This window comes from Equus przewalskii, chromosome 13, assembly GCF_037783145.1.
Source record: "Equus przewalskii isolate Varuska chromosome 13, EquPr2, whole genome shotgun sequence".
Lineage (NCBI taxonomy): Eukaryota > Metazoa > Chordata > Mammalia > Perissodactyla > Equidae > Equus > Equus przewalskii.
In genome coordinates this window covers 8,024,821-8,050,956 of record NC_091843.1, presented here as the reverse complement: position 1 = coordinate 8,050,956, position 26,136 = coordinate 8,024,821, and the positions used below count along the sequence as shown (strand labels likewise).

The window sequence follows — 26,136 nt, the reverse complement described above, 5'->3', positions numbered from 1 at the left end:
TCCAATTTAACTTAAAGAAGAACGCTCCAGAGAGTTAACACTTCTCTTTCTTTTTCAAAACTTTATTTTATTATAGTAAGAACACTTAACGTGAGATCTACCCTCAGTGACTTTTTCAGTGCGCAGTATGGTATTGTTGGCCGTTGTACACAGATCTCTAGGGCTTATTCATCTTGCTTCACTGCAACCTCATGCCCGTTGATCACTAATTCCCCACATTCTGTCCCCACAGCCCTTGGCAACCACCATCTCACTCTGAGTCTATGAATTTGGCTGTTTTAGACGGCTCATGTAAGTGGAATCACGCAGGATTTTACCTTTCTGTGATGGGCTTATTTCAGTCAGCACAGTGTCTTTATGGTCCACCCGCACTGCCACATATTGCAGACCTGCCTTCTTGTTAAAGGCTGAATAGTATTCCATCATACGTAGAAACCACGTTTAGAGTGTTTCCACACCTTGGCTATTGTGAATAGTGCTGCAATGAACACGGGAGCGTTAATATCAATTCCACATCCTGACTTCAATTCCCACGAATAAATACCCAGAAGTGGGGATTGCTGGATCATATGGAAATTCTATTTTTAATTTTCTTGAGGAACCTCCATACCGTTTTCCATAGCAGCTGCATTTTGCATTCCCACCAACAGAACGCAAGGGTTCCAATTCCTCCACGTCCTCACCAATACTTCTTGTCTTGTTGATGTTGTTTTGAAAACAGCTATCCCGACAGGTGTGGGGTGATAGCTCATTGTGGTTTTGATTTGCATTTCCCTGACGATTAGTAACACTGAGCCTTTTTTCATATACTTGTTGGTCATTTGTATATCTTCTTTGGGGAAATATCTATTCAAATCCTTGGCCCATTTTTAAATTGGGTTTTAGCTTTTTTGCTATTGCGATGTATGAGTTCCTTACATATTTTAGAGATTAACCCCTCAGATATAGGACTTGCAAATATTTTCTCCCATCTTGTGGGTTGCCTTTTCACTCTGTTGATTATTTCCTTTGCTGTGCAGAAGGTTTTTAGTCTGATGTAGTCCCACTTGTTTATTTTCGTTCTTGTTGCCTGTGCTTTTGGTGTCATATCTGTGAAATCACTGCCAAGAGCCCTGAAATAAAATCCGTGCACGTGGTCAAGTGTCTTCAACAAAGGCGCCAAGAACACACGATGGGGGACGGACAGTCTCGTCAACGAACGGTGTCGGGAAAACTGGCTAGCCACACGCAGAAGAATGAAACTGGGCCCTTATCTTACACCGTCCACAAAAATCAACTCAACATGTGGATTAAAGACTTGAAAATAAGACCTGAAACTGTAAAATTCCTGGAAGAAACACTTCTGTAACTTGTTTCCCGAGAGCAGGACCGTTTCCACAGAGCCTTGCAGGCGGCAGCAGCAGCTGGCTAGATCTCAAAACATTTTTTGTTGTTGTTGTTTCATTGTTTCTGTTTTTACTTTTATGGCATGTGATACCAGTTTTATATTACAATTGTGATATAAAATTTCCTCTAAAATATATATTTTTTAAGAAGTTAAAAAGTGAGTTAAATTAAAAAATATTAATAATAATATAGGTGGCCAGATATGATAAAAATCTTAAAGGGAGGTCTCAAGTGACTGGAGTCTGGTAAACACTGCTATTATACTGCCTACAGTTTAAAATATCATGGCATCGGCATGCACACTCATAGGTAGGGGTGTGTGTGTGTGTGTGTGTGTGTGTGTGTCAGATTTAAGCTACTCACTAATGATGGTTATTAATATGCAAAGTACCATCATTGGGAATCAGTGCCTTAGAAGTGAAAGACCCCAACCACGGGGCCTCCCTGAAGAAAAGACTGCTTCATACTTTGGGGCTTCAGTTAACTTCACCTCTGACCAACCCCACAGCTTTTATTCACCAGCCTAACAGCTGTTAGAAATGATTTTCTTTACTGCCAAAAACAGGGGTGTTCCCAGACGCTCAGGCCCTTGAATAAACAGAACTTGGCGAGCCCAGCATTGCACATCCTTCAGAACGGGGTCCCGGGTCCCGGATTCCAAATCCTCTGGGTTCCACTTCTTGAGGATTTCACTGTCAGACCACAGTTAGGATCAGCTGATCCTGCCACTAGGATATGTGGCATCTGTCTCGAGGAAACTTTCATGCAAAGCAGTGTCAGACAGACAGCTGGTGTTTCAATGAGCTTACAGAACAACTTGAGAGGCTGTTTAGGGAGCCGCTGGGTAATAAACGCTGAATGTGTGGCAGGATTTGGCGGAGTCTTGTTTTCATCGTGTCTTTTGATGACTAGAAATTCTTAAATTTCATATACTCAAATAAATCAATCTTTTTGTGGCTGGGCCTGTTTGTGTCTTTAGGAATCCCTTTATACCTAAAGATTATGAAGACATTCTCCTATTTTTAATCTTCTAAAACTTTTTATAGCATAGCTTCTTACATTGAGGTCTTTAATTTTCTTGGAAATGAGTACACGTGTGGCGTGAGGTGGGGGTTAGCTATCCTTCTTGTTTTTTCCCATATGGATACCCATTCACGGAGGACTCCAACCTCTCCTCAATGATCTGCAAGGCCAGCTTTGTCAGCGTCAAAGTGTCCAAATACGCAGGGGTCTGCTTCTGGATTCTCTGCTTTCTTCAAGTGGTCTGTCTGTCCTCGTGCGACCACCATACTATGTTAGTTACCATAACTTTATAATAGGTCTGGTAGAGCAGAAAGTTTCTTCCATTGTAATATCCACCTGGTAGCTGGGTCTCAGGATATCTACAGCCCTTATCTATCTTTATCTATTGGAGATTACCAATTTCTACTAAAATAAAGCTAATGGTGATAAATTAAATTGGCTTAAGTCAGCCCACAATGATGTCAATAACAGATACCCAAGCGTCATGTGAAAGCCTACGCGGTCTACAAAAGACTTCACAGACTTTGTGATAAAGGGGATGGTTTCCTCTCCTTCCAGGAAGACGGTTCCCTTGAAGCCAAGCCCAAGGAATCTGGCCAACCAAAACCCCAAATACCCACTCTGCTTCTTACAATGCATTAATAGCAGGGGGTGGTAACTTCCATGTGGCTCACATAACATGAGCAGTTTCTTCGCTGTGCTTAATCCAGGCACATTCATGACCTCTGACATGCCAAACATCAGCCAGATGCAGGCAGCCGCTGCCATCTCTTATCGCTTCAGGATTTTAAACTTCCCTTTTCAAATCGAATGTCCAGGGGTTTGTGAAGCCCCAGGTGTGAGGAAAGTGTGACTCTGGAGAGAAGTTGGGTGGGCGGGGGAGGAAGCAGGATAGCATACTCTGGGCTGAAGGACAACAGTTTCTGGGGGAGATACAAGCAGGAACTTCCCAGCTGGGCAGGGTGACCCCAAGGGTCTTGCCAGCAGGGAATGGACAAAGGTATTTCAGGCTCTAGAAGTTTGGAAAGGGACAAAGACAAGATCTGAGGTTTGCTCTGAAAGCCGGGAGGCAGCAGTGGTGTCTCTGTGCTGGAGTGACTGTCCCTGCCCCTCACCCCACCCCTTTTTGCAGATGTCCTTAGGAGAGAAGAGCCTGAGTTTATCTGCCTCTATGAAATACATGCTTGAATATTTTGGCCTCTTGAATTTTTACTTTCTTAGAGAGGCCATCAGCAGCACATGAGTGCCTGGGTTCAACTCTCAAATGCTCCAATACAGTCATTGGGAGGAAGTTTGGTGGGCCTCCACTTCTTCATCCACACAATGGGAATAATACAACATACTTCTCAAGGTTATCAGTGAGACGAAATGAGGTCAACGTCTGGCAAAGAGAAGACCCTCAATCATGAATGATTTTCCACCCTTCCCCGACATCCCCTGCCAAGAGAGAGGTCATCTACGCCCACACTGCCCCCTTTAAATTTTTTTACAGATTTATTGAAGTATAATTTACATACCATAAAATTCACCCATTTTAAGTACACAATTCAGTGATATTTAGTAAATTACAGAGTTGTGCAACCATCACCACAATCTAGTTTTAGAACTTTTCCATCAGCTCAAAAATTTCCCCCAACCTAATTTGCAGTCGATCTCTGCTTCCACCGCCCCCAGGCCCAGGAAACCACTGATCTGCTTTCTGTCTCTATAAATTTGCCTTTTCTGCAAATTTCATATAAATGGAATCATACAGTATATAGTCTTTTTGCATCTGGCTTCTTTCACTTAGCAACGTATTTTTGAGATTCATCCATTTATAAATATAACATTTATCAGTATTGCACTGCATTTTACTATCGAATAATATTTTATTGTATAGATATTCCACATTTTCTTTATCTATTCACCAGATGATGGACATATGGATTGCTTTCAATTTTTGGCCATTATGATTAATGCTGCTATGAACGTTTGCATCCAAGTCTTTGTGTGGACATAAGTTTTCAATTCTCTTGAGTACATACCTAAGAGTGGTCATATGGTAAATTTAACTTTTTAAGAAACTGCCCAACTGTTTTCCAAAGCAGCTTTCCATCATACTCCCCACCAGAATGAGGGCTCTGGTTCCTCCACATCCTCACCCACTCTGGGTCTTGTCTGTTATGTTGATTACAGCCAGTCTAATGGCTGTGTAGGTATCTCATAATGGCTTTGTTTTGCATTGCCCTTATGATTAATGATGCTGAACACCTTTATGAGCTTATTAACCATCATATGTCTTCTGTGAAATTTCCATTCAAATCTTTTTTCTGTTTTTAAACTGGGTTGTCTTTTTATTATTGAGTTGAGTTCTTTATATGGTCTCAATACAAGTCCCTTATCAGATATAAGATTTATAAACATTTCCTCTGAATCTGTGGTATGTCTTTTCATTTTCTTCATGGTATCTTTTTTTTTTTTTTGAGGAAGATTAGCCCTGAGCTAACATCTGCTGCCAATCCTCCTCTTTTTGCTGAGGAAGACTGGCCCTGAGCTCACATCCGTGCCCATCTTCCTCCACTCTATATGTGGGACGCCTGCCACAGCATGGCTTGCCAAGCAGTGCCATGTACGCACCTGGGATCTGAACTGGTGAACCCGGGGCCACTGAAGTGGAACGTGTGCACTTAACTGCTGTGCCACCGGGCTGGTCTCTATGTGGTATCTTTTGAAGCTCAGAAGTTTCTAAGTTTAGTAAAGTCCAATTTACCAGTTTTACTTTTTCGGTGTCATATCTATGAACTCTATCTAAACCAAGGTCATGAAGATTTCCTCCTATGTTTTCTTCTAGAAGTCTTATAGTTTTAGCTCTTATGTTTAGGTCCATGATCCATTTTGATTTTTTTGCATGGTGTGAGGTAAGGGTCCAACAATTTTTTTGGAGGGCACATGGATAGCCTATTATCCCACAGTATTTGTGAAAAGATTATCCTTTTCCTATTGAATTTCTGGGCACCTTTGTTGAAAAGCAACTGACTATACATTTTATAGAGTTTATTTCTAGACTCTCAATTATGTTGCACTGCCCCGTCCCCTCTCCTCACGGCAGCGCCACACTGTCTGGATTACTGCAGCTTTGTAGGAAGGTCTGAAAATGGGTAATGGAAGCCTTCCAAGTTTGCTCTTTTTCAAAATTGTTTTGGCTATTTTGGGTCCCTTGCATTTTCCCATACACTTTAGGATCAGACTGTTAATTTCTAGAAAAAAAGCCTACTCGGATTTTGAAGAGATTATATTGAATCTGCAGATCAACTGAGGGATAACTGCCATTTTAACCCTATTGAGTCTTCCAATCCACGAGTGTGGAATGTGTCTTCATTAATTTAGAGCTTCTTTAATTTCTTTCAGGAATGTATTGTAGTTTCAGTGTACAAACCTTATATTCTTTCATTAAATTTATTTCTAAGTATTTTATTTTATTATTATTATTTTTTTTGGTGAGGAAGATTGGCCCTGATCGAACATCTGTTGCCAACCTTCCTCTTTTTGCTGGAGGAAGATTGTTGCTAAGCTAACGTGTGGCAATCTTCCTCTATTTTTTGTATCTGGGATGCCACCACAGTACGGCTTGATGAGCAGCGTGTAGGTCTGCACCTGGGATCTGAACCTGCGACCATGGGCTGCTGAAGCGGATTGCACGAACTTAACCACTATGACACCAGGTTGGCCCCAGTATTTTATTCTTTTTGATGCTACTGTGAGTGGAATTATTTTCCTGATTTCATTTTTGAGTTGTTCGTTACTAGTGTGTAGAAATACAAGTGATTTTTGTATACTGATCTTGTATCCTATGATCTCACTAATCTCGTTATCAGTTCTAGCAGGTTCTCTGGGGATCCCTTAAGATTTGCTACAACAGAATCGCGTCATCCGTGAGTCAAGGCAATCTTACTTCTTCCTTTCCAACCTCTATGCCTTCTATTTCTTTTTCTTGGCAGCTTACACTGGCTGGAACCTCCAGCAAAATAGAGAACAGAAGTGGACAGAGCAAATACACTTGCTTTGTTCTTGATCTTAGTGGGAGAGAGCATTCACTGCTCCATTTTTAAGGCATTTCTTGCTGTTCCCACCCTTGTCCCATCAGAATTGCTAGTGCTTTTAAGTCAGAGCAATAAATATTAAAGATAAGGGAAGCTAAACAAAAGAAAAATATGCTTCTTTTACATCCCCAAGCCAAACGATACATAACCAGAAGGCAGGCTCCTGTGGTTTAGAACATTCAAGGGACTGGAAGCCAGCTGCACTGTCCATCAATAGGGGTTGGCTGAATAACTTTTGGAACATTCACACACAGTGAAATACTATGCAGCCATTAAAAGTAGGCTCAAGATTTTTTAATAGCATGGGGAAATTCTTCTACTACAATCTTTAAGAAAAGAGAAACAGTAACAAAAATAACACAAGGGGATGGTCTCAACAGTGTAAAGAAATGCACGCAGGGAGAGAAGATAGAAAGGAACAAGGTAGAAACCGTCACCATTGTTGCCTCTGAGTTGAGGGATCATGGGTGATTGCATTTTCTAATTTCTACACACTTCTTTCAACTGTACAGATTTCTCACAAAAAGAATCTTGTAGCCAGGAAGAGAAAAGAAAAAAAAAAACACAGGAAAGATGTGAGACACAGGGAAGTGCCAGCACTTCTCAGACGTACCTTACAGTATTCATCAATCGGTATCAGGCGTTTGACCGCCACGTCCCGGATGTGGCTGCGTCGGAAGAGAATTTTGCCTGCAGAAGGTGAGAGTGCACGTGCGTTACAAAGGAGCAGTGATGAGCTGTCAGCAACCTGGGATGATGGGGATGTGGATGTCTCTGGTAGGTCTGAGTGGTACCCAAATTCCTGGCTGCCCTCAGCACCCCGTGCTGGACGTCCATAGGGCCTGGACGACCCCACGTGTGATCCTCCAAGGCCCCAGTCACAGCTCCAGTGCAAGTGCTTGAGGGAGCAGGACCCAGTGGGTGAGTTCTGGTGAGATTAGGGAGGTGGGAACCAATCCACGGAAGGGGCGCCTACACAACGAGGAAGGAAGGTTAGACCTGATGGTCTGAGGTCCCTCGTCCAACTCTAGGATTCTCAGATGGGTGAGCAGTATCATGGACACTCAGGTATGTCCTAACACAACAGTTCAGTCTCCTTTCCTCCTCCTTCCTCGTACACCTCTGCTTTAGCCTCACGTTCCCCAGTCAGTCCATGTTCTTCCATGATTCTGTGCCTCTCCCTCTGTCTGGAATGCCCTCCCCATCCAACCTCATCCACCACCCCTGTTGGGAAACTCTCAACCACTTTCAAACGGGTTAAGAGCTCCTGTCTCTTTCTGATTGCACACATCACATTGTCGATTTCCACACCTTCTTCTTTCCCACCAGTCGTGGGGCTCTGCACAAATAGCAACTGACTGGGCCTTAGTCAATTTTGCGCCCTCACCACATGGCACTAACATTTGGTGAATATATGAAGGGGATTCCACCTGCCAGGATGACAAATCTCTCCAGCTTCTTCCCCAGGCAGTTGTTTGTAACAGAAGCCTTCCTGGCCTTCCTACCCCCGCCCCCCATCTAACTGAGAGAATGGTCCGGAACACTGGGATGATGTAGCACCAGGGCCTCCAGTACAATGGATGGCGGAGGAGGCGGTTCACAGGCAAAGACAAACACATAAATGATGCCACCGAGGGTCTCTGGAAATACCCAAGACGCTGAAATGTCATGGGTGACGTTTGTTTCAAGCAAAGCGGTGGGTTTCTGAGTCTAAGAGGAGACCCCCTTGTGGGGAGATGGTGGCAAAGCACACGAACAGGATCAACACAGCCTGGGTTCGCCATTCTGGATCTGTCATATGGGCGGGGGGTGGGCCAAGTCAGGAATAAGACATCAAGGAGGGCCAAAGAGGCGGGGGGCGGAGATGAGCTGCTCTGCCACGCTTATGCAGGAGGTCTCTGGGGGCAGGGCGAAGAGGAAGGCACAGGGAGACCACGGCTCTCCAGACAGCGGAGCACGGAGATCTGCCAAGAGCTTCACCTGCTTCTGGCCCAGGGACGTGGGGTAAGGAGAGGAGATGGGGTCAGGAGGCTGGCAGGGCGAGGAGAGATTAACCACTGTTCCAAGGTGGCTCTTGATCCACAGATCAAGCTCGCGTGGGCAGGAACAGGAGGGTAGGAAAGGTCTGCAAGAGTTTTCACAATAGGACAGAACCGAAAGGGACGATGGGAAGGAGCCTTTGATGTAAAGATTTGCAAGGCAAGTGGTGAGGGAGATTTGCATCCACAAAGGCCACATGGTTAATGTAACACTTTAAACAATTAGATAACTTATCCTTGGGCAAAAGAGCACTATTAGGAAATCAGGTAGACAGGGTTAGCCTAATACTGAGCCTTTCTTTTTTGATTCATTTCCACCAATTAAAAAAAATACAGTGAGAGGAAATACATATTCCTTAATAGCAAGGAATCTCCTGTCTTTATAATGGTGATGGTTTCAATTTCGCTATGAGTCAGTCAAATCTCTGATACACATGCTTGTCAGGAAAGAAAAATCTAGAAGAAAGTGCATCTCAGAGTTCAAAGTGCTTATTGCTGATGGGGGCAGACAGAGCCTTTTTCTTTTCTTCTTTATGCTTTCCCCCAAGTTCCTCCCATAAATATTTATTTCCTTCAGGAATCAGAAAATTTTCATGTTACTTAGAATTAAAAAGCAAATTACGCAGCAAAGTGGGAAAGGGTCTACAACCCAGCTCCCCGGAATTGCTGGTCTCATCCCTCGCTCCCTCGACAGGTGCAGTCTCCGCGGGGCCCTGTGCCAGCCCTGGGGCTGCCCTCCAGGCCCGGAGGGGCAACAGGGAGGGACCCTGAGACACTGTGGGTGGGGCGGTCCTTCCCTGGGTGGGAGTGTCCCCCGCCCTGTAGCATGCTCAGCATCCCTGGCGCAAATCCAGAGAAGGCTGGGAGCTTTCCCATTCATTCCCCACATCCATCATCGGGATAATCAAATTACCGCCCTCACAGGCGGGACCACTCGCAGTTAGAAGCCCTCAGAGAGTCCTGAGCCTTCAGGAAAACTAAGGCGTGTGTGCAGTGAAGAGAAATCCCACACAGCAAACGCGCCCTGCCCTCTAATCTCTTTCTCAGGATGAGAGAGGAGGCCCTACAACCAACATTCTGGTCCCATCACAGTATAATCTCCCTTTCTGCAAACCAGAGGAAGGGAGGAGAATGGGGTGGACAGGCCTTTTACTAAGAACGTTGTGACCCGACTCAAAATATGCACCACAGGCACGGTGCTAGCACCGGCCCCTCCCAGAGCCACTGCCACCAAAGAGAATTCATCCAAGGCTCGGCCTGCAGGGGCTGAGAGAGGAGGATGGAGAACTCAGGAGCCTTCGATGTCTCCTGGGGGTGAGACACAACAGCCAGGCACCACTCCACTCCCCGTGCGGCCTCACAGGACAGGAGCCTCTGGACACGTCAGGCGCCCTGCCGGCAAGCAGGACAGGAAGCCCCGTGGCAGCAGTGGCACCTCCCGGGGAGGCCACAGGCTGTGTAGTCAGTGAGGCCCTGGGGCAACTGCAGGGCGGTCTCTTACTGACTGCGCTGCCTCGGGAAACGCATTGAACTCTCAGAGCCTCAGTCTCTTCTTCTGTAAAATGGGACAGCAGCCCCTACCTCATAGCAGTAATCTCCACGATGCACCCAGCACGGGGCTTGGCGCCTCCTAGGTGCTCACAAAAGGGTAATTACTTTTTTTTAAATAGGTTAGATGATACTGTCTTAAACTCTGTGATTAAGAGCACATGATCTTTCCTCAGCCGGCAGCTTGGTTTCTTGAGACCTGCCTCCACAGGGCTAACTCATCGTTTACCCACAGCATAGCTGGAGTGACCGCTCAGGCCCCGGGCTGTGGGGCAGAACCAGGTGGCCAGTAGCTGCCTGGCCAGTACTTCCAGTGAAATGCCGATGGGGCAGCAGCCCCTCGTCTGTGCCTGATGTGACATGCTTCTGTGTGAGTCGTGGGAAGAAGGCGAGGCTGCCCCCGGCCCTCCCTGCAGGCCAGCGTGCTGGCGTGGAAAGGGTGCTGGAGGAGAGCAGGCCTTCGGTGGGAACGGGCAGGCTTTTCTTTTCCACAGTGGAGGAAAGCCAAACTGTAATTCCTATTTTTCAAGCCGCATCCTCTGCCAAGCTGGCCTCTCCAGCTTTTGCTGGGACGGAAAATTGCACAGGGCTGCTCTCCCCTCCCCCTGCCTTTGTGCTAACATGAGACTCGCTTTTGTTCTGCTGACGCGGCAATCCTGGCAGGAAACTGACCCCAAGGAGAGGGGACATTTCTCCTGGCATCCTTGCCCTTGGCCGTAGCCTCAAGGAAAAGCTAAGAGGTGGGCTGGGGAGGGACACTCTAGGGGTCCCGGGGCCCAAGGGGACCTCTCCGAGGTACAAGTGGGAACCCCGAGCAAGGAGAACAGGGCCAAGTCCCTGAGAACAGCATTTCGTGAACTTGTGGGTGGAAAGGATTACGTAACCACGCAAGCTCTCAGGAGCGAGGGAGAAGGTCGGCTCAAGTTCTTTCCCGTCCTGGGAAGTGTTTCCAGAGCTGGTTTTGCCTTGCATCCAGAAGAGAGTTGTAACTCACTGCTTTCCTTTCCTTCCTTGAAGAAAAACCTACATTTAGAGACCAGTTCAACTTGAATATCCAGGTTGATCATTTAAGTATGACTCCACGATACGAAGTACCAAGCAAGTCCAAGGAATGTCCTGGGACCCTGTGTTTGCCTTTCCTGAGAACCTACTCAAGGCCAGGGAGAAAAGCCAGTGACACAGGGGTCACTGTCCCATTTAGCAGATGTGGAAACCGAGGCTCAGGGTGGGGGGATGTCAGCTGCCTGACGTCACGGGGCTGGGTCTGTTTGACTCCAAAGCTCGTGCTCTGGAGCACTGATATTTGGCTGTTGCAGCTGGCACACTGGGTTTTCTCCAATAGGAAAAAATTCCAGTGCAATTGCACACTTTCCCCGTGGAAGAACTAAAAACATTAGCTTTTTTAGGCAAATGATTCTCCGAGTAGATGGGGGCCTGGCAAATACATCCACCCTGTCTCTAAACCCGCTCGGTGATGACAACACCTGGCTGATGTGCTGATCGAGGATCCGTGGAGTCGGGGAGGAGACAGCGGGCTCCTGTGCGACCCAGGGAGTCTCCCCATCTCTGGGCCTGCTCCCTCGTCTGCAAAGTGGAAAAGACCTGAAAGGCCCTTCCAGCTCTAAATATCTGTGATGTAGGGTGATGGTCAATTTGCTGAATATCTCTGCATGAAAATAACAGTGAGTCCTGCACTGCTGCTAGTTATGCGCCAGGCACTCATCTAATCCTCATGACAACTCTATCATTTAAGTACCATTACTATCCGCAATTTGAAACAAAGATATGAAACGTGGTGTGCTTAAGTAGTTTACCCGAGGTAACAGGCTGGATGAGCAGGGGCAGTGGGATTTGAGCGAGGGCCATCTGACTTCAGGCCCGAAGCCACACATGTGTTTGAATCCCAGATCTGCCATTTGTGCAAGCAATTACCATTTCTCTGTGCCTCAATTTCTTCATCTGTGAAATGGGTATAGTAATGTCTACCCTGCAGGGCGGTTCTGAGGACTAAACGAGGTAATAGATGAAAGGCACTCGGCCCAGCGACCGGCCCACAGTAGACATCCCACAAATGGTAGCTATTACTACGTTAAGAAGTAACACTGGTTTGGGTCACTCATTGTTTTGAGCTGAAGCCCTGATGGTATCCTTTGTTAGGAAGTTTTTTTTGGGGGGGAAGGGACACAATGTCCTGCGGGCAAGGACCAGCCATCACGGCATTAACTGCTCCACAGGCCTGGAGTGGTGCCCGACATTCAGACGGGTTTGGAGCTGTGGGAGGCAGGCAGGCAGGCACAATTTCTGAAATGGCCCTCCAAAGATGTCCCGCCCTCATCCGCAGAGCCCGTGCTCTGATGAGATCCTGCTCCTGGGATCACCTTATATTATACGCCACAGTTCCCTGTAAGAGAGGGAGATGCTCCGCGATTGGCCAGGTGGGCACATCGTAAGTGCATAAGCCCTTAAAAGCAAACAGCTTTCCCTGACTGAAGGCAGAAGGGGACGTCAGGGAGATTCAAAGCACAAGAAAGATGCAACGCCCCACTGCAGCCTGAAGACGGATAAGGAGCGTGGGCAGCTTCTGGAAGCCGAAGCGGTCCCCGGCTGACTGTCAGCAAGGAGAGAGGTATCTCGACTCTGCAGCTGCAAGGAGCTGAATTCTGCCAACAGCCTGAAGGAGGCTGGAAGCACTTCTTCCCCAAACACTCCGGAGAGGAGCCCAGCCCAGCCCTGATCTTGCCTTTGGCCTTGTGAGACCCCAGACAGAGAACCCTGCTGAGCCTGCCTGGACATCTGACCAACAGAACTGAGAGAAAGCAAACGGGTGCTGTCTTAAGCTGCTAACTCGGTGGTAATTTGTTACACAGCGAAAGAAAACTAATACAGCAGGCATAATCATACATGCCACTCACCACCAAACTTCGTGAGCTCCGACTATTCCCATTTTAGAGACAGGAGAAACTAAGGCTCCCAGAGGTGAAGTGTCTTGCCTAAGGTCATACAGCAAGTAAACCGTGTAGCATCTAACCCTGAAGCTCATCTTCTTAGGCACTAATTTCTACAAATGACTGAGACGGTGGTCACTGGGGCAATGCCTCGAGGAGGATGAGCTGAGAGACCTGGGAGCTGGCCTGGACCCCCGGCGGCCCCGTCTGCGAGCACGTCTCACCCACCTGGCAGAAAAGGAATGATCCGCTGTTTGGGGTCCTTCTGTCCTCCTTCCATGGGAAATTTGTCCAACATCTGCATCTAAACAGGGGGAGAATAGCAAAAATGAAAGCCTTTAATATGATAAATGCGTCTCTGACATTTTAAAGGAATTACGTGAACTATGTAATTTGTATACAAAAGATCACAGTTCAGCTTTTCAGAAACCCAAACTAACAGAGAAGCCAACGTCAATGGGGCCTACTCCCTGAAAGCAATTCTTTGTGCCCACGGTTGCTGGCCTGGTGAAGGCTCGGAGCTGAGAGAGACCATGCTCAGTCTCCCCGGGGGTCCAGCCACACGACCTGAAATATGACCAACACCCCGAGAGCCACCAGAACTCCTGGACAGCAGGCCACCCTGTTCCTAAGAACTGCCAGGTTGTATGAAGGAACAAACCCTTGGACTCCATTAATCCGGTCAGGTCCACGCCCATGACATGATCACAGCCCCGCCCCACGCAGAATTCCCCAGGTTGGCTCAACAGACAGCTCTGTGCTGGCGCACGGGGTATGGCAACAAAGACTCACGGTCTCGAGAGAGCCTGAACAGTGAACTGACCATAACAGGGTGGCGTAGGCAACACCCTCAGAGGTTGCTGTGGGGACAGAGGAAGAACAGGGGCTGAGTACCCAGGACAAAAAGCCTCACCAGGGCAAGAAATGCCTCTCTGATGTCTTAAGGAATTAATGGAAAATATCTGATACGATACCTGTGGTCTTGGGAAAGTGACACACCTTGGGCCTCCCCTTTTAGCTGGCCATGATGATACCAACTGGCAGCGTTTCTTTATGGATTAAGCCGGGCTGTGGAGTCATAACGCAGCTTCAGACTTTGCTAAGTTCCCTGATTAATAATATTCATATTGCTAATATTAAACAATAATTAGTAACCACTACTGACACCTGCTTGGGTTTACAGTTAACGAGCCTTCTCATACACACGGTTTTATCTGACCTTCATGATAACCTTGTGAAATAGATGGACGATCCCCAGTCACAGACGGGGAAACGGGGGAGCAGAGAGGGCCAGGGAACTGCCCGAGGTGGCACAGCTGAGCAGGGTCCAGCCAGCTCAAGGATTTTCATCTAAATCCCATTCTCTCTGCCTAGTACCGCTCTCCCAGGTGGCTTCGCAGTGTCACATGAACGGGAAACATCAGCTTGGGACGAGGTACATGTACGCCTCCACGCTCAGGTGAAGAGCTTTCCTTCTTTCTAAAAGCAGGTGATTAATCAGCTTCAGCCGCACAGTCTTGAGGAGATTTATAGGCTTTGCCTAACACTATCTTCTTTTTCCTTCTCAATTTTATTTCAGACAATGCTGAAACACCATTAAAGGGAACCTTTATTTACTTTTTTTGGTGAGCAAGATTGGCCCTGAGCTAACATCTGTGCCAGTCTTCTTCCATTTTATGTGGGATGCTGTCACAGCGTGGCTTGATAAGCGGCATGTAGGTCCATGTCCGGGATGTGAACTTGAGAACCCGAGGCCAACAAAGAGGAGTGTGTGAACTCAACCACTATGCCACTGTGCTAGCCCCTAAAGGGAATTTTTTTTTGGAGGAAGACTGGCCCTGAGCTAACATGTGCCAATCCTCCTCTTTTTGCTAAGGAAGACTGGCCCTGAGCTAACATCCGTGCCCATCTTCCTCCACGTTATATGTGGGACGCCTGCCACAGCACAGCTTACCAAGTGGTGCCATGTCTGCACTGGGGATCCACACTGGTGAACCCCAGGCCGCCGAAGCAGAATGTGTGAACTTAACCACTGCACTGCTGGGCCAGCCCCAGGGAATTTTTAAAAAAACAGGTATGCACCAGTACTCTGTGCATCCTAGCCTGCCTGTTCCCTTCTCCTGGTCCCCCTGAGCCTGTCTGGGTGGACACACTGGCTGAAGAGGCCCCACCAGAGCCGTATTTTCCATCCTGCTGGGGGTCTGCACTGCTAATGTAGAAAGTTACTCTCTCGCCTCTTGTCCTGACTTGTCTCTACCCAGATAAGTGTGGCCCAAAGAGCTCAAGTGTCTCCCCGAGTGTTATTCATTAATTTGAGGCAGCAGGCTTAGGTTTGAATGCTGCAAGGTCTAGTCACAGACGGCACCCCTGGGGTCAAATCCTGACGCTTCCTCAGGCTGGCCGTGTGTCCTCGGCCAGACCCCTCACCCGTGGAGCCTGACTCACTGCCCGCAGACGGAGGAGCATGGGCTGCTCAGCAGGGAGCCTGCGTGAACAAGCACTGAACGCGACCTTTTGGGGGGCATACAGGTGTTCAACCAGAAACGCCCCCTCCTCGCACTCTGCCCATAATGAACACGTTATTCTCAAAGTTATTTGGGAATCATTTTTAGCAGTTTGTGAGGCTGTTGTGGTTTTTAAAATTGTGGTAAATATACATAGTATAAAATTTACCATTTTAAGCGTACAATTAAGTGGTATTGAACGTTCACATTGTTGTGCAAGCATCACCACCATCCGTCCCCAGAATCTCTTCATCACCCCAAACCGAAACCTATACCCATTAACTCCCCATTCCCCCCCCCAGCCCCGGCAACCGCCGTCCCACTTCCCATCCGTGCCAGTCTGACGGTTCTAGGCACCACACAGAAGCGGAACCACAACTGTCCTTCTGTGGCTGGCTTATTTCGCTAAGCATGATGTCCTCAAGCTTCACCCATGTTGTAGCGTGTGTCAGAATGTCCTTCCTTTTTACAGCTGGATCACATTCCATCGTGAGGTTGTGTTCTAAGGCTGGCAAACTCCTCAGCCCACCCAAGCCCCCGCAGTGGCCGTGCTGGGCCGCCCGACGGAACTTCCTGCAGCAATGGAAACATTGTGTACCTGCCCTGTGCCTTATGGTAGCCACTGGCCCTGGGTGCCCACTGAGCACGTGAAATGTGGCTCCTGAGACTGAGGAACTGAAATTTTTATTTAACTTACATTTACGTTTAAGTAGCCTCATGTGACTAGTGGCCACCATGTGGGACAGTGCAGCGCTGGACGTGGTACCCATCCTCCTCTTTTAGCCATCTCCAGTTTTATTTCATTTTCTAACCATTCTATCAACGGTACGGCATCTGTAAGACTGCTATTCGAAGCACAGGCGATCAAAGGCCTGTGGGCTATTCTGCTTTTGGTCTTAGTGGGTCCAGGTTCACAGGCCACAAGCTGCTTCTACTCAGAGAACTGTCACACTTGGCACCCACAGGCTTTGAGGCAGACATAGGCAACGTTCCAGACCCTCGGTGGGGACCCCAGACCCAGGCTGTCTGCAGCAGCAGGACCAGAGGCATGGTGGGCAAATCCAACGGCAGCCGTTATCCTTGCAAACTGGCAAGTCCACGCCCGTCCCCCAGATAATAAAGGCAGTGGTGCTCAGGGTGCGGAGAATGAGTCAGCCTGCAGGGCGGGAAGGGACAGGGAGCCACGTCAAGCTGCCACATCACAAGCCTCCAAGGGGAATGAGAGAACACTCCATCAGCAGTTCTCAAGACATCAGCTTGTGGCGGAGGGAAAGGACACAGCTGTCCAAGGCACACCGTGGAAGCGGGCCTGGAGGTCCACACGTGGTTCCTGTTAGTGGCAGACTGCGCGGGGAGGGCTCGCCTCCCTCAGCCTCACAGAAGCCCAGCCCCAGGACAGCCAAGGCAGGCCGTGCAGAAGGGCCAGGGGGATTGTCACGGGCAGCCGCAGGCTGGTGGGAAGCCACGTGGTCCTCTGAGCAGGACATGACAACATCCCTGGGCCTGCTCTCCATATGTGGTTGGCTGTCTTTGGGGACTGTCCCCTCAATGAGCTGGTATGCCTAAATGTCAGCATGCCCTGGTGTCCTGGTGGATACACCACTTGGAGTCTGCCATCTCTCCTGTCTGTCCACTTCTCTCATCGTTACTGCCCCTCCACAGGCCAGGTCAGAGTTCTTTTTTAGCCCAACTCCCTTACTGGTCTGCCTGCCTTCTGGCCTGCCCCACCACCTCCTCACTGGTACACAGTAGGCACACGGTACAAATTTGTGCAAAGAATGAATGAATCAACGAATGAACAAATGAATGAAAAAAGTGGTTAACTGGTCTGGTCAGCCACCGCCTAGGACAGGAGAAATTATGCTCCAGGCGGTAACAGCAGGGCCTGGACTGGGGTGGAGACACTACTGACCAGCGAAATCTTGCCTCTTTCTATTTTACAAATAGAGAATTGCCAAGTGTGTGGAAAAAGGCAACTACCGTGCTTTCTCAGATACACGCCATTGATATGGCCATAGCTTATCAGACAGAAGGAAAACAATATTCCACCAAGCAGGTACAACCTGTGAGGGCACACCCCAGTCTCAGAAGTTAACATCCGAGGGACAGAGCGCGCCTGACGGTCCAGCAGAGGCGGTGTGTGGATGCGGGTGGTAGCATCCCCAGCCAGGCATGGGCTGGGATCTCACTGGGGAGCCTTTCCAGCTGCAAAGCCTGCCTGGGACATGAGAACTCCTCAGTTCTGCCCCCCATTCCTGCCCCCGAAAAGACAGGACAAACACTCTCCTCCCTTTGGCTTCTGTGGTGGAGTGTGGGGGCTTCTGAGCAGACAGCCCCCAAAGGTAAGTGCCGTGGGCTTTTGCTGTGTGACCTGGGACAGCCTCTTCTGTCTCTGGACATCAGTAACCTTCTACACCGAGAAACAAAGGTGCAGATCAAGACACTACCTCCAGCTGGGTTTCAGCTCAGAGACGGGCCGCGTCTAGAACACAGCTCCCCCGAAAGCCCCTGTGCCTAGCAGCAGCCCTCTCTGGGACCCCAGAGCACAGAGCATCCCTGCTTACAGGACACGTGGCTGACGCTTCTCCCGAGAGCTCCCGGCTGGGCAGTGAGGCCCAGTGGCCTGCGCCGCCTGCCCTCGCAACTTGCCAGATGCCAGCGCAGAGTCCTGCTCCTTCTCGCCTCTGCACACGCGGGCTCCTCTGCGTGGATGCCCTTCCCCATCCTGTGGGCGGGTCAGCTCCTGACTCTCTGTCAAGACGCTCCTTAGAAGTCCCCTCCTCCAGAAAGCAAGCCCTGCCTGACCTCCCGGGTGGGGACAAGACCCCTCTCTGAACACCTGGGGTCTGGCTCAGCAGATGCTCAGCTGTGCTCCTGTGTGGGTCGCCCTCCCTCCAGTGACGGCCATGGGCCTCGGCCTAGGGGACACGAAGAACCAGTGGGAAGGCTCAGAGGGCAAAGGCCGCAAGGCGCAGCGGCCTGTCTGGGAAGGGCCACGCTCCGCTCCAGCAGCCTCCGCAGGACAGACTGCCCACGCCCGACGGCAGGCGCCAGAAGGACCCAAAGGGCGGCCAGACACAGAACTCGGGGCGGGAAGACCATCCTCGATGACACAGGCTCGAGGGCAGCGCTGGGGCTCAAGGCGGCGGGGGCGCAGCTGTGAGCAGCCCGGGTCTCACACTGGCCACACCAGGCTCCAGTCCCAGCCACGCTGCCTTCCGGGATGTGGCCCTGCCTCTCTGAGCTTCTGAGTGACTTCACGCTTCTATGAGGACTGCACGAGACAGCATGCGAAATAGCACCGGGCGCATTTCAGTGAACGGTCACCAATGTTGTCACTCCGTCACTCAGCCAAACCACGTTTCCGGAGTCGCTGCCCCTCAGCTCGAGCGACATTCTCGTCATCTCCAGCGCCCGGCTTGGATGCCAGCTCCCTCCGCCACACTGACGGGCTCTTCAGTGTGAGCCCAGGCTAGGGCAGACAGGGAGTTCAGAGAGGTTGAGTGGCCTGCCCAAGGCCACACAGCTGGTAAGACAGAGGGCTGGGGCCTGACGCCAGGTCTTCCCATCCCGACCCCAGAGCTCTCTTGCCTGCACCCTCATGCGAGTGACACACGAGGCCAGATGTTCAGCAGCAGTGGTGGGCACGACTATCAGGGTCCCGCTTTTCCAGGACAAGAGAGTCAGGAAATCACAGCGGACGGTGAGCTGTCATAAAGGGGGCCCTCCTGCTGGTGACCGTGAGTCCTTCCCCCTCAGGAGCCTGAGTCATGCCCGTTCCTTCTGCCCAGGTGGCCTCTCTGCAGATGCTTCCTCTGCCCGAGGGGACGTTCACTGCTTTCTGCCACCTACAGGCTGTCTCCTCACTTTGGCAGCAGTTCTCTGGTCTCCTCTGGGGCCTCTCCTTCTCTGTCCATCCACACCCATCGGCGTGATGCTGGTTCTGCTCCAAGCCCCGGGCTGGCCCTGACTGGCCCGGCCACCAACCCAAGAGGAACCAAGGACACTCAGCTTAAACTGTTCAGTATCCGCCTCTCCCTGAAGTCACCGAGCTGAGCTGGTGGACACAGCCTGGAGCTGTGGCTGCCACCCCAGACAACACCCCCCCACCCCCGAGGCAGAGAAAGTGTCAGCTTAAGAGCAACTCTGCCTGTTACTTTACCCTCGAAATGAGTTTATTTGGGAACAGCCAAAAGCATCGCAATTCGGATGTGCACGTTCTGGCAAACCAGAGGCAAAGCCAGACAACAAAGCGGGGAGCTGCCTTTAAGGAGGGAAGTTGGAGTGGGGACGGGAAATGGCAATTGAAGGAGGCAATAGCCCTTCACCGGCTGAGCTGCGGTGTCTCTCAGTGGCTGGGCTGTTGCTAGGTGGGGGAGAAATCTTCCTTCAGTAGTAAAGCAGTTTTACATACGTCCTGTTGAGATGCAAGCACGCCTCCCTTGCTGTTTGGTGTGACTGACATATGTGACAGGGCCTGAGAGCTCCCCCTACAGGCTTCCTGACTCCAGTTTAGTTAAGGCTTCTTTTATTAATTTTCACAAAAGCCAAAAAGTGGAGAAAGGCAGGTCCATGTTGACACTGTGGCCCCTAGATCCAGCCACACCTGAAGCCAAGTACCCTGGGTCTCCTCAGCTGCATTTAGCTAATCAATGTTCCTTTTGAATAATCCATCTTGACTGTGTTTCTGTCACCTGCGACTAAAACAGTTCTGACTAAACAAGATCTCACAGCCAGTAAGTGGCAGGATTTGGATGAAAGCCCAGGATCTTAACCACTCTATTAAACTGGCATCATCTCCTGCTCCAATCTTCATGCCAACTCCTAGCAGCAGCCCACGCCATCAACAACCCCAACAGCTGCCATTTGCTCCAGGCTTGACAGCCCAGAAACTGCTCTCACACACATTGTCACTTTTTCAAAAAAAGAAATTGAGATATATTTCACATACCATAAAATTTGCCCTTTTAAAGTATACAACTCAATGGTTTTCAGTATATCCACAGGGGTGTGCAACCATGACCACTATCTAATTCCAGGACATTTTCATTACCCAACAAGATACCCAGCACCCATCAGCAGTCTCTCCTTCTTGCCCCCTCCTCAGCCCCTGGCAACCACTCATCCGCTTCCTGTCTCTAGGGGTTTGCCTCTTCTTGCCACATATCATCACTTTTAACTCCATAGGAACCTTGTAAAGTAGCCACTAGAGAGAGGAGCACTGGACAGCAGAGTGGCTAACACTGTGGACTCTAGTGTCACCTGCCCAGCTTCAAATCCTTGTTCTGACACTCACTAGCTGTGTGACCTTGGGCAAATGACTTAACCTCTCTGAGCCTGGGTTTCTTCATCTGTATAATCCGATAAGCTTGAAATGAGGATTAAATAAGTCATTACATCTAGACGTTTCACAGCCAGTGCTCCAGGAAGGCCAACTGTTTCTATTATCATCACCTCCATGTTACTGATGAGGACAACTGGCACAGAGGGGTTAAGGGGTGTGCCCAAGGCCACCCATCACAGGTGGCAGGGCCCCAAGTCTCCTGAGTCTGCGGCTTTTTCCATTACGCCACACTGGCCTAGCTGTTCCTCCATGAGAGCTCAGCCTCCCCACACCCTGTGAGCCAAGTTCCTTGTGAAAACACCCGGGCTACCTGCCAGGCAGGAGGGAGGGAGTGGGTCATGAAATCACCTCACTTTAGGGTGTCGCAGGCGGTGGGCTGGTCTCCTCGCCTGGCCCCGGGACAGCTGGCTGGCCGGTGGGGTCTCGCCCTGCCCTCTTCCAGCCCCTCACTGGGGCACAGGGGCGGCCACTTCCAGGAGAGTGGGACCCTGGAATCCCCGACTCCCCACGCCAGCCGCCCGCCTGCGGCTCTTTAGAGCAGCCTGGAACTCTGTCTTCAGACGACCATGTTACAGGAGGGGAGCCTCAGGAGCTATTTACGTCCTAGCAAACCCCCAATTATTGCCAATCGTACTCAGTGGGCAAGAAAACCTCACTTTAGGCTCTGGTAGAAATAAGAAAGTGGAGTCAGAGGAGGAGAGTGGAGGAAATCAGGCCGTGGGCCAGGGAGCCCCGTGACCCAACCTTGGCTCAAGTGCCCCCCAACGATGTCACCTCGGAGAGCCCCATCTGAGCAGAGGGACAGCAGATGACAGCTAGTGTGCTGGCTGAGCGAGGCACAACTCATTTAACTGTCACGACAGACCCAGGAGGAAAGTGCTTCCGTTCTTAATAGGCAGATGGGGAAACTGAGGCTCAGAAACACACAGAGGGGACATAGAGCCGAGACCTGAAAAGGCAAAGCTGAGATTTGAGCCCAGGTCCGTCTAACCCCAGAAGTCAAGGTCTGAAGCCTGGGCTAGGCTGCAACAGAGAGCTCGGCGACACTCACACTCCTGCCACACAGCCTGGGCCACGCACTACAAAATGGCCGCAACTAGCACCTGCATCCGCGCTTCCAGGACCCCCTCCCCACTCCCTTCCTGTAGAACTCACCCCTCCAGATGCTGTTGTCCTCACGACCCCCGATCCCCAGTCCTCTGGCCACAGCCGACAGGCTTGGGGTAGACTCCGACCAGGACCGACCACCAGGTTCTCTCTCCTCGAGCCTGGAATCGGTACCCAGAAATGCCAGTGCATGGACGACAGCAAAGGGCACTTCAACTTGGGGACCAAAAGTGCTGTTTGGGGATCCCGTGGGGGTGGGGGCCAATGGGCAAGTGGTGGAGGCTGGTCCAGAGAAGCTGGCAGGAAAAGGAAGCAGGCTCGATGGGAGATGCTGACGGCCACAACGATGCACGGCCTGGAGCCGCTGGGCCTCTGGGGGGCCACAGTGTTGTCAGTTCTGGGCCCCGTGAGGCTGGCTGCTTATCCCACTCTGGGTTCCACAGGGCACACCTGCTGCCTCCCATCCATCCGCCCCACTCCTCTCTAAGCTCCCGAGCGGGCGTGTGCTCCATGGTGTCAATAACCCCTAGGAGGGCAATCACGCCTGCCACTGCTCCCCCCGGCTTCCTTCCTGGGGGACATCAGGCAGGCAAGAGGCCTCTGAAGGCAACACACAGGTGGCCTCCCTGCGCAGACCCTCAGCGACGCAGTCCGGCCAGCAGATCATGAAACGTCCACCACATCCCTCTCGGACCTGAAGACCTGCTGTGATGGGTCTGCTCGGATCGCCCGGGCATCTGGGGAAGAGGCCCAGGGACCTCGGTCATCCTCGCACAGGACTGTGCCTCCCGCCACGGCGTTTAAAGTGCTGGCCGTTACCTCTGCCACCTTCCCTTCCTTTCCCGCAGGGGTCAGCCCTTTCCCAGCCCCCGTGCCTGCTCCTGCCAAGCCCACTGCGGATGGCGTCTGAGCATCGTTAACACAGAGCCTCCTGTGTGTTCACATCCAGCACCCGTCTGCTGCGGACCAGAAGAACACCACAATCTGCACACGATGCTGTCTGAGTCTGCTGCAGAGCGAACACAAAACATCCCTGATGAGGTCCTCACATGTTAAACAGGTGACTGGTGTCTCAACCGCTTTCTCTGATGCAGACTCGGCAGGCCGTTAAGCTGGCGGCTGAGACGGGTTAGTGACTGTCTTAGTGGTATTAGGGAAGTCGGGTAGCAGGGCACTGTCATCTCCCCTCCACCTTTGAAATAATGGAACACAGGCTCTGAAAATCCCCTGTTCCACATTTTCAGGAACAGACTAGGCCCGTACAAGCGAGGATGCCTGTGGTGAACATCACTCAACTCTCAGGGAGAACATGTGAGGCGAAGAGGCGGTGTGGGAGGGCAGGGCTGTCTTCTCCCATCCAGCAACATCTACTTTCATCCCATCACAGCCATTCCCTCCACCCCTGACTCCAGGGGCAGAGCGGGGACCCAGATAAGCCCACTGGCCAACACATTCCTCAACCATATTGACTGGCTTAGAGATAAGCCTAGGAAACACAACACCCTCTTTGTTGGGACTTCTGGGAAATGACCTTTCACTCTTTCCTGCTGAGTCTGAGCCCAGAGTATTTTGTAACCAAGCGGGACCTGAGGATAAAGCCAAACACCATGGAAAGAGGAATGCAGAACGAGAGGAAGGAACTGGGTGAGAGGACACTGGTGGGAAAACCCTCTGGATCAAGCTGTGCCTGAAGCCCACAAGTTTTCTTCTCCGGGATATTCAGTTACACCAGCCAAAAAAATCCCCCTGTTTACTTAAGCCAGTTTGAGCTGGGTTTCTATCAACTGAAGCAGCTGAAGCATCCTAACGGGTACAAGGAGGAAAGGAAGACAGCCATCTCAGGATGAAGCCCTGTGTTGGCCTGCAATGTGACGTGAGCCCCTCACCATGCGCAGGGAGGACTCACGGGTTCGGGAAGCTGGGCGAGTTCCCATCTCCCGTGGCCCATGTTTTCTAAAGACCTCTGCCAGGCCACACCAGGCACTGTGGCTTCTCACGCAGACACACTTGCTTTGAGTTGCTGGCCCTTGGTCAGTCAGGAGAAAGCTACCGCCCCAGGGTTTAGACTTCTTTTACTCTAGTGGGGACGGGCTTACACGGGGCTGTCTGCATTTGGCCTGGCTCCCTGGGAGACTGGCAGCGCTCAGGGTGGTTGTCAGTTCGTTCATTCATTCATTCACCAAACCCTGACTGGACACACACTGTGCCCTTGAATAAAACATTAAGGAGAGAGAGGATGATGGAGACGTGGGTCCTTCCCAGAGAGCCTCGGTGTAGAGGGGGAGAGAGACCAGCAGACAACTTTCATATCGAGTCAGGACAGGGACACACGAGCTGTGGGGTCCTGGAGAGGAGGCCTCGCTGGATCAAAGTCAGACCCAGAGGATGAGAGTCTGAGGGGCAGCAGGAAGCACCTGTGCCAACGGGCGGGTTAGGAGGGCACATGGGCGTGTTCCAGGCAAGGAAGGGCAGGGCCAAAGTCCTCTGGGAGAGGGCGGGCCTGGTGCCCTCCGAGCAGGGCAGGCACTCCAGAGTGTGGAGGCTGCCGGGGGAGGAGGTCGAGGCGAGCGGGAGACATGGGGCCGAATGCAGCGCCGAACGGCCCGAGAATCCTCAACACGCTCGACAAACGCAGCTCCCTGCAAACACGATCGTGGCTCACGACACGAGCTCGAGATCCACCTCCAAGGCCACAGAGAAACACTTCCAGAAACCCTCCATTCCGGAGCAGTCAGCAAGCAGCCCTTCCTTCACTGGGGAAACACTGAATGCCAAGGCATAGAGCGACAAAGCACATTCCTTATGCCCCAAAGTGATGGACATCTTATTTTTTCAAATATGGAAGGCTCCACAAATTTGCGTGTCACCTTGCGCGGGGGGGGGCCCTGCTAATCTTCCGCACATCATTTTAGTCTTGGTATCAGTGCTGCTGAAGCGCACGTGGAGGTCATTTGTAAGTCTAGAGAATAAAATAGAATGCTGCACATCCACTGTGGGGGAGGGTCTGGGCTCTGACGTCAAAATGGAAAGCAAGGCCTAACAAACTCTTTCCCACCCTGCAGTTCCCTGCAGACCCCAAATCCTTACCTGGAGGTCGAAGAACTTGCTGTAGCGCCGGTAAATGGCCTCGGTGGAGCCGCTGGACCACGTGACCCGGATGATGTAGACCTGTGGAGAGGGACAGAGGAGACGGGCTTTAACACAAGGGGGCCTTTCCATCTCCAGGATGTGGCAGCACAGCACCAGGTTCAGAGTCAGACAGACCTGGGTTTGAATCTCAGCTCTGCCACCAACCAGCTGTGTGACTTTGGACAGGTTACCTGCTCTCTCTGAGCCTCAGCTTCCTCCATAATAAAATTGGGTAATAACCCCCATCTCTGAGAGTTGTGCAAAGCATTAAACGAAATCAAGTACAAGGAAGTGTCAGCCCCCTGCTCATCTCAGCAGGTGCTGTTGTCTCCAGCAGTGGAAGGATTTCTTGTTCCCCACTCAATTCAGAGAGTCACCAGGCTGGCTATTTTGCTGGTCATTCTTAAAATTTTGACTTTTGCCAGAAGTCACGGGGACCTGCAGCTCTGAGTCCTCTCATATTTTCATAAGCTAAGCCATGACACCATTTCCTGTAGTCAGGCCCAGGCCAAGTCATTTTCTCCCTCTGAGTGCCAATTTCTCCATCGTAAACTGGGCAGCAGCGTTCGTTTCCTCTGCCTCCCAGGGCAGCGTGAGGATCTGACGAGAATGAGGATGGGGAAACACTTTACAAACCACAGGGCCATGTTTCCAACCTTCGTCACAAGTCACGGCACACACAGAAAATAAAACACTGATGATGAATTCGGGCAAACTGAGGCGGCAGCAGGAAGTCAGAGAACCTGGCTGGGGACTCCGGTGGCCCTGGACACCACGTGGACACTCAAAGGCTAAGTGATCAGCGCCCCATAACCACGCCCGGCTGGCACAAATGATCTGTTGTTATACGATGGTTTGACAATTAAAAGATATATATGTGAAAGCTCTTTGGAACAGAGAAATGCTGCACAGACACGAGGGGCTCAGTGTTGTTAGAGGCCACGAGGGGACACGGGTAGGGTCCCTGCCCTCCAAGGGCCGAGGGTTGGCTGGAGAGACAACACACACACAAATGAAGACAACACGTGGGCA

The 26,136-nt window shown here is 50.7% G+C and overlaps 1 protein-coding gene across 4 annotated transcripts in view; it reads right to left on the bottom strand.

The window, feature by feature from the left end:
• The window catches only part of SH3PXD2B (SH3 and PX domains 2B), a 98,218-nt gene that overhangs the window by 44,139 nt on the left and 27,943 nt on the right, over positions 1-26,136 (bottom strand). For all 4 annotated transcript variants that reach the window (XM_070569045.1, XM_070569044.1, XM_008509939.2 and 1 more), the window contains exons 2-4: positions 25,063-25,143; positions 13,249-13,324; positions 7,102-7,178 (exon numbers count right to left, since the gene is read on the bottom strand). In XM_070569045.1, the coding sequence (XP_070425146.1) occupies positions 7,102-7,178; positions 13,249-13,324; positions 25,063-25,143 (234 nt within the window). The remainder of the gene's footprint in view (positions 1-7,101; positions 7,179-13,248; positions 13,325-25,062; positions 25,144-26,136) is intronic.